Raw genomic sequence first — 8887 nt, 5'->3', positions numbered from 1 at the left:
CATTTGATTTTTTTGAAACCCTTAGGTGGATGCTATCTCAATCTGGCAATTTGTTAGTTTTTATTTGGTCTATTAAGCCTAGAACTGTTTTTCATTTACCGCAGGATCTGTCCCCTATCCTCTGCTGTGAAAACAAAAGCAGAGAATTCATTCGGATTCTGAGCCACCTCTAGCACTTTTTTTGCTCCCTTGTCATCCAAGATACCAACTGTCTTCCTAGCCAGTCATCTGCTACTAAAGAACCCTTATTGTCTCATTTGCCAAAGTTTGTGTTCCTTTTTGTTTTCCTCATTTGGGCAAGACCTCCATTGTTTGGAAGGAATAACAGCTTCTTTGACTCTGGTTGTTAACTGTGCTGGTGTCCTCTTGGCTCTGGTGACACCGTCCTTGATCTGCATTTTACACTTCAGTTGAGCTTCTAAACAACTTCCAGATGTGGGATGCTGATCAAGCATTTTTAAGATCAAAAATTTAGCTCAATGGGCCTGTCCAATAATTATTAACATTTGTCATATTGTATTCCTCAAAAATTGGTTTTCTATTAACTAGCCTAAATTTAACAGGTTATGGAAAATTAAAATGGAACACATTAATTCTTTTCATGAAGAAGTATTAAGTTCAGTTGTTAGGATTCAGTCATTTTAATGATTAAAAATACACCAGCGGCTTTCTGGAACACAGCAGAATGTTTGAATATACACAGATTTTACTATCTCGTTATATCTGAAAATGGAACACCCTTAAGTCAAGGTAAAGTGAAGAGTTACTAGGCAGACCTTATAGTCAAGAATTCCTTTCCTTTTTACAGCAAATAATTCAAAAAAGGAAGGCACATTTGGAGACAACTAAAGTACAAATTCTCACTTGACATTTTGAATGCCACCTAGTTCCGCCCCATAATAGTTTTCATCATGCACAGTTTACACGTGAAAAAGTACTATTAGAGCAGTTAACACCACACTTACTTATTACACCACATACTCCATACTGCTAGCGCACCAGGAAACCGAAAATGAGTGGATGAAATAGGCCAACTCTTGAATGTAAGTACTGTTTCTCTTATCCTCTAACATTGACTTTAGTATGACATTCAAGATGCAGCCTTTAGGACCAGAAATCTCAACAGCTATGCTAGTTTGGAGTGATGGAGAGTCACATGTTAGCGCCCCCCTCCCCTGCATTAAGCCAAGAACAAAACTAGTCTGGGAACTCCATTGGGTTTGTCTGTATCTAATGGGATTTCTGACTAAATAACTAACTCCTTCCCTATTGTACAGCAAACAGCCTACCTTGAAAAATAGAGAGGTATCCTGGCTAAGATTTAACTTTCAATCTTAACTGGTAGCCTAGTCAGTATTAAACCTCAGATTCTAGTGATTATATCAACAAATACATTCCCATTGAAAGCTTGTTAATAATCCAAATAATTACTCCAAGAAATGCAAGGCAGAAAAGACTCAAGCTTTAACAATCAGCCAGAGATAAAATCAAATTCCCTTCACAGGATATCTTCTTATTCCTAATTCGTTCCCTGTGTTGCAGTCAACTTATAATTAGTGCTTCAGATATTGCCATTTATCAGTACTAAATGGTACTATATCATTTTTAGAGCAGCATATTCTACAAGCTGTTACATTCTGTGAATCTTTTCATGATCCACAAACCTATTCAGATTATTCAAGTTATCCCACCATTTAAAGAGAAAAGTCTCTGCAATCAGTTTGAACCATGGAGTAATCTTAATTTCATTTCGGGATGCTTTGTCCAGGAGTTCTTTCAGTTCTTCTTGTGTCACATAACAGTAGCTTTTAATTTCATTGGGATCTGCATTCAGCGTCACATTCTTCTGCACAAACAAGATGTAATCTATTTCATGTTCTCCCCAGATCCCATTGGACTGCGCTTTGTAGTGAATTCGGGTCAAGTACAAGATTTCTTCTGGTGTTACCTACAACCAAAAACATGTAGTGACAGTACTTTATTACTTCCTTTCTGCATTTTTATGATAATTTTTTTGAGAACACCTCAATACAAACCTAAAAGGGGTGGGCTGGAGAAAGAGCTGTGGTAGTTTGCTTTTAAGTGGTTGATTTTTAATATAAAATTTGTATAGTCAGTTGCTCAAATCAAAAGAATGACACTTGGACTTTCCTTCCCCATCTAATCTGCTCCTAAGGACTCTGTGGAATAGTGTATAATGGTGTAGACAGAGTGCATGTCTGACTGAGATGGCGAGAGACTCAAGGCTCAAGTGAGCGTTTAATTGAATAATGTACATTTGAGTGGATATATCAGATAAGAAAACATTCTTCCCAATATAAACTGCAGAGAGGAGTACCTCAGAGCTCTAGTCATATGGGTATGGCCAGAGCCATTTGTTTTGTTTCAACAATTCTCAACACGGAAGAAAATGTTGCAATGTGAAAAATCTAATGCTGGAAAAAGTCTTAGGTGTTTGGTTGCCCAGACACAGAAACATTTTATGCTGGAGCCAAGGCATCTGAAATCGCTTTCCAGCCCTGGGAAAAACTATATTATTAAAATAGTTCCTTCCTTGCTCCTTATATGTTTAGATTATACAAAAAGCCTTTCTGGTGTGCTTGCTGGACAGATTGTTACAATCAGTCTATCAACTAAAATCTGTAAAGAAGCATGTCTTGATCAATTGTGATTATTCTGAAACTCAATCCAGGGCATTCACCAAACCTGGTCATTCTGACTAGTGAAAAACCAGACACACTGAAGTAGCAACAAACACACTGTGATAATTGCTCCCTTCTCTTAAGCTTCTGGGAATAGGGCCGACAGGTTCCAAATAAATACTGCAGCTCTGATTAGTATTTAGAACTACAAGTATAACTAGATGCTGTTCAACTATTTTCCCCTAGGGAAGTCATTACTCTGAAATAAGAGTATTATTTACCTGTTCCATTGGAATTCCTAGCTCTTCTTTCAGGCGCCTCTGAGCTGCTCTTCGAACGCCAATTGCATTCTTTTCTTCTACTTCAAGCACGGTGTTCAGGGGATGACTGCAACAAGTGTTGGTGAAGCAATCTACCAAAAAAGTTTTGTGGATTCAGTTTTAAGAATACTTTGCAGACTTGACAGTATCAAGTATCCAAAGGTTGAAACAAAGTTCCAAAAAACAACACAATAGGACACTGCCAAATTCAAAGCAAAATAAACCTATCAATGCTTAGCACCATAAAGAATACATTTCCAGCATGTAAACATAAAGTGCAATTGTGTTCCCAAGCCCATTCTGAGTTATATATGGTTAGAAAAAAAGGACAAAGCACTAGTCATTATTTAATTTGTGATTTCCAACCCCCCCCCTTCAATTTTCACCTATTCACTAAAAGTGTGCTAGTCTAGACCAAAGACAACATCACCACACCAAATAGTCTTTTGGGCATTTGACCTATCAGAAAATCTTTGCATGTTTCTCACGCTTCTGCTGTTAACCGAACAAATACAGGTCATGAACACACCCACCCCCACCATTCTTTCAGAGAGAGAAAACATTACTGCTACCCAAGTATTTGCTCACCTGAAAATTTGTTTGAAACTTAACAGATAATTCTATTTTTCAAGCATTCCAGAAATATATGAGGACACAAAGTGGTATTTTATAGAAGCTATGCAATGAAAGCAAGAATTTGTTGCTTAGTAACAAACCTGGGAAAGTGATTTTGGCATCTGATCTTTGTTGCAATAGCAGTTTATTCTCCGTATTGAACAAGAAGACGCTGAAAGCACGATGCAGCAGTCCTAGCACAAAAAGATAGGCAATATGCTTTAAAAAAGAATGTACTGCAAGGGGGTGGGGAGTAAACTTCACTCGTGTTCATCGTAATACTTGATCTTACAGTTTAAAACCAAAGTTTAAACAAAGAAACGAGCACCCTATTTCTAAACAAAACCTTCCACTGTATGCATTGTGGTTTCTCATTTAGGCTGGTAACTGCCTTGGAAAGGAGGGTTGGATATATATGTATTTGAATAAATTATTGCTTGGGTACCCTTTGGAGAACTTTGTAGGAGTAAACCTAAGATATTATTATCTTACAATATATTACTTTTGCAAAAGTCAAGTGCTTAGGTGTTTTTGCACTGTCTGAGGAACAGAGCTATTTATTTTGAGCAGTTCCTTACAGATCTGTAATCAAAGACATCATAGAAGACTAAAGTCTTTATTCTGTCAGATAACAGGTTAGTGTCAGATGTTCTCCTGGAGCAGCACAAGTCAGCACAAGAAAAGGGTATTTAGCTCATGCTGCTTCTGTTCTTGTTTGCAGTAGGGAAATTGCCTATATCCTTATGCACCAAAAGTGATGTTTCAACCACAGAAATAATTGTGTTTCTTGGCTTATGGAATATGCCCATTACCTCTTTAACTGAAGCCTGAAAAGAACACTCATTCATCTTTTATTGCTCTTTGGCATAAACATTTGAAGAAGCCACCCGGTCTAAATTTGTGTGCGGGGCAGAACTATATAAGGTAAGGCTAAATGGTGGGGCAGGAAGTTGCTCTGTGGGCTGTGTGTCAAAGTAATTGGTGACTCAAAACAAATTTAAAAGCCTAAATTGCTATTTGACTTCACAGCATGAAAAGGATTTTCTTTACCACTTAAAGAACTCTTAATTCAAAGTTATCTTGTACATGGATGCACAAGACTAGTCGGCTGAACCACATTCCTCTATCTTCCTTGTTCCATTTCCTCCAGCTCCCTTTCTCATTTTAACTGCTACATCTTGTTGTGCAAGTAGATTGCAAAAAACCCAGAGGCAAAAAATGGGGTGAGGTAGAAGTGCTCGATGCAGCTTGGTACCCAGGCAGGACCAGTTTACATACAATGGGATCTGAACAGTGATAGATACCTTTGTCAATGTTCTCATTCAGGTGGCAGTTTTTCTTGGTATCTGAACCAATTTTGTTGTCGTTTTCATCAATAAGGATGCACATCTCTGCCAGCAACTCTACCTGCTGCTCATCCAGTTCATTTGTATTTATTTCAGGCATGGTTACAGTATTGATGCTCCTAATAAAATTACTGATGACAAAAAAACAACAACCCACAATTACACAAATATTTAATGAACAGTATTAGAACTTACAAGATTTCCTAATGTATGTTTGCCTAGAGTCAGCAGAACACAGGCATGCAGATGAGTGTGTCCATTATACTTGCCAAAGCTGGAAACTTGCCTAAACTTCACAACCAACGCAACCAGCAAGTGTGCATATAATTTCTGATGGCTAGACAAAGTTAATTTTGATCCTCAGCCAATATTCTTAGTTCAGTAAGAATATGAGTCCACCATTTTTTACACAATACATAGCTTGTTTTATCTTGCACTAGCATGACTTTACAGGAAAACACACAAAGCCTTTAGTGTCTTTAGGCACAACTATACTTAGCATTTGTTAAAGTAGACCACTTCCTCCTTTTTAACTAGCCCTGAGCCAATGCCTTTATTAGTACCTGTTTAATAGATGGAAGCTTTTTTGCTTTGTCTACAGTGATAAGGCTTCACCTGCTATACTTCTATGTATAAAGGTAAAAAGGTAAAGGACCCCTGGACAGTTAAGTTCAGTCAAAGGAGACTATGGGGTTGTGGCGCTCATCTCGCTTTCAGGCCAAGGGAGCCAGTTTGTCCACAGACAGCTTTCCGAGTCATGTGGCCAGCGTGACTAAACCGCTTCTGGCTCAATGGAGCACCATGACGGAAACCAGTACACACGGAAATGCCGTTTACCTTGCCGCCACAGCAGTACCTATTTATCTACTTGCACTGCCATGCTTTCAAACTGTGTATTGCACTGCTCACAAAAGTAAAGGGCCAGTAAAAGAGGTAGCAAATGCTGTGTTAAAAATATGAGAGTCCTGCCAGGAAAAGATGTGGCAGACTTACCCAACCGCCTAAACAAAGAGTGGAAAAGTGCAACTATGAGCATACCTTGAAACACCTTTGTATATTGGGAATGCTATAGAATTTTTAAAAATCCCCCAGCCCACTTCAGCTCCATATCACTTGTCAGCCCCAGTGGCAAAAGTTCTGAGCACTTATAAAGCTGTCGACTCCAGCAGCAGAGCTTTGCTGCTGAAAGTTTAATTTTGAAGCAAAGCACTGTTGCTATAGTGGGAAGTATGCTACTTTTGCTGTTTAACAAAAATGTTTTAGAAATCTACACTAGGAAAAGAGAGGGAGCTACATACTCTATCTCCAAAAGCTCCATCTCTTTCAAAATCCCAAGGGAAACTACAAAGGATAAATAAAGGAAATTACTGTGCTTAGTACAGTGGTACCTTGGGTTACATACGCTTCAGGTTATATACTCTTCAGATTACAGACTCCGTTAACCCAGAAATAGTGCTTCAGATTAAGAACTTTGCTTCAGGATGAGAACAGAAATGCTCTGGCAGCGCGGCAGCAGCTGGAGGCCCCATTAGCTAAAGTGGTCTTCAGGTTAAGAACAGTTTCAGGTTAAGAACGGACCTCCGGAACGAATTAAGTACTTAACCCGAGGTACCACTGTAAGGTAAAGGTAAAGGTACCCCTGCCCGTACGGGCCAGTCTTGACAGACTCTGGGGTTGTGCGCCCATCTCACTTAAGAGGCCAGGGGCCAGCGCTGTCCGGAGACACTTCCGGGTCACATGGCCAGTGTGACATCGCTGCTCTGGCGAGCCAGAGTTGCACACAGAAACGCCGTTTACCTTCCCGCTGGTAAGCGGTCCCTATTTACTTGCACCCGGAGGTGCTTTCGAACTGCTAGGTTGGCAGGCGCTGTACTGTCTACAAAAACCAGGAGTGGCTCTTCAGAGTTTCAGGTTGGTATCCATCCCATCTCTACCAGAAGCTTACACAATCTTTATCTTGGTCACCTAACCGCCCTCAGGGACTTGTTGTGGGGGGGGAAGTGGGGGAAGGAGGAAGAGAACAGCAGGTGCCATCTGCAGCTCTTTAAAGGACAGTGCAGTAAGAACAAGAGGACATTAATAAAACTTGAGTAAGATTTCTCAAGGCTGTGGATGGAGGAAGGTAACTTACTTCCACAAGATGCAGAGGAAAAACCTGAACTCGGATTCCCTACCCAAGCCTTTTCAATAGGGAAGTGGATACTGTATGTAGATCAGAGTTTCCCAACCTAGGGTCTCCTGCTGGTTTTTTGGATTATAACTCCCACCATCCCTAGCTAGCAAGACCAGTGGTCAGGAATGATGGGAATTGTAGTCCAAAAAGAGCTGGAGACCCAAGCTTGGGAAACACTGATGTAGATCAGGCATCCCCAAACTCGGCCCTCCAGCTGTTTTGGGACTACAACTCCGAACATCCCTAGCTAACAGGACCAGTGGTCAGGGATGAGGGGAACTGTAGTCTCAAAACAGCTGGCGGGCTGAGCTTGGCCACGCCTGATGTAGATAATACAGTGGTACCTCAGGTTAAGTACTTAATTCATTCCGGAGGTCCGTTCTTAACCTGAAACTGTTCTTAACCTGAATAAATAGTGCTTCAGGTTAAGAACTTTGCTTCAGGATGAGAACAGAAATCCAATGCTCCGGTGGTGCAGTGACAGCAGGAACGAATTAAATACTTAACCCGAGACACCACTGTATTATTATTATTATTATTATTATTATTATTATTATTATTATTATTATTGGACGCTGCACCGCCACCTCCCTTCGCTTCCCCGCGGGTGACTCAGCGGCATCGCTTCGAGTTCCCTTCCGCCCCCGGGCCTTTTTTGGTCCTTACCGCGTTCCGTCCCCGGGCCGGCACGCGGCCTCTGCCCTCACGCAAAGCGAAGGAAGCGGCCGCCGAGACTGAGGAGGCGGTAGTGGCTGCAGCACCTGTCCGAGGCTGCGACGATACAAGCTTCCCCGCGAAGACGAGGAGGCGGAAGAAGCAGAAGCGGAGAGCGCGCGGGCTGCAGAGCCTTCTCCTCCGGCTGCCCCGGCAGCAACAGCTGCTGCCGACGCCGCCAACCGCTGCGCCGCGCGCCACATCGCCTGGCAACCCTCCCCGCTCGGCGCCTGACCAATGGCGGCGGCCCCGGGCGGCGGCGTCATCAGGTGGGCCGATCGCGCCACTGCCCGCGAACAGGGAACGCAAAGCGCCAGCCAATCGCCCGCGGGAGAGCGGTCGCGTGCGGCTCTCGGGTCTTGCGGGGGGGGGGGGCGGGCGGAGAGAGAAGGGTGGGCGTGGCTAAAGGCGTGAGGGGTGTGGCTAAAGGGGGGAAAGGCGGGAGGGGAAGTGAGAGTGGATGTCATTTCATAGAAGCGTGGAATTCTTAAGAGTTGGAAGGGACACCCGAGGGCCATCTAGTCCAACCTTCAGCATAGCAGGGATATTGTGCCCATTTTAGCGCTCGAACCACGACCCTGACATTAAGAGGCTCATGCTCTACGGACTAAGGAAAGGATAACAGCAAAAAAATAAAAAATCAAGACTGGAAGAAGCTGATTGCAATTTTTGTAGGAGATGCCTGTATTATATGCTCAGTTGGACCATAAAGAAGGCTGATCGCCGAAGAATTGATGCTTTTGAATTATGGTGCTGGAGGAGACTCTTGAGAGTCCCATGGACTGCAAGAAGATCAAACCTCTCCATACTGAAGGAAATCAGCCCTGAGTGCTCACTGGAAGGACAGATCCTGAAGCTGAGGCTCCAGTACTTTGGCCACCTCATGAGAAGAGAAGACTCCCTGGAGAAGACCCTGATGTTGGGAAAGATGGAGGGCACAAGGAGAAGGGGACGGCAGAGGACGAGATGGTTGGATAGTGTTTTCGAGGTTACCAGCATGAGTTTGACCAAACTGCGGGAGGCAGTGGAGGACAGAGGTGCCTGGCGTTCTCTGGTCCATGGGGTCACGAAGAGTCG

General features: G+C 42.7%; 1 protein-coding gene across 2 annotated transcripts; it reads right to left on the bottom strand.

The window, feature by feature from the left end:
* Positions 1-622: 622 nt before the first annotated feature.
* Positions 623-8091, bottom strand: IDI1 (isopentenyl-diphosphate delta isomerase 1). 2 transcript variants are annotated; one of them, XR_014161739.1, is made up of 6 exons: positions 7763-8091; positions 4882-5054; positions 3679-3771; positions 2924-3054; positions 1248-1948; positions 623-1202 (listed from the first exon to the last, which is right to left on the bottom strand). XR_014161739.1 is itself a non-coding variant. In XM_081882670.1 (5 exons), exons 1-5 carry the CDS (start codon positions 8074-8076, stop codon positions 1631-1633), a joined length of 1029 nt encoding a protein of 342 aa, XP_081738796.1. In that variant the 5' UTR covers positions 8077-8091; the 3' UTR covers positions 623-1630. The 2 variants fall into 2 exon arrangements, 1 of the variants encoding a protein (XP_081738796.1); XM_081882670.1 differs by having other exon boundaries at positions 623-1948.
* Between the last annotated feature and the right edge of the window lie 796 nt (positions 8092-8887).

The sequence above is a fragment of the Podarcis melisellensis genome, assembly GCF_964234715.1.
Source record: "Podarcis melisellensis genome assembly, chromosome: 12".
NCBI classification, from domain to species: Eukaryota; Metazoa; Chordata; class Lepidosauria; order Squamata; family Lacertidae; genus Podarcis; species Podarcis melisellensis.
This window is presented reverse-complemented; position numbering and strand designations above follow the sequence as displayed.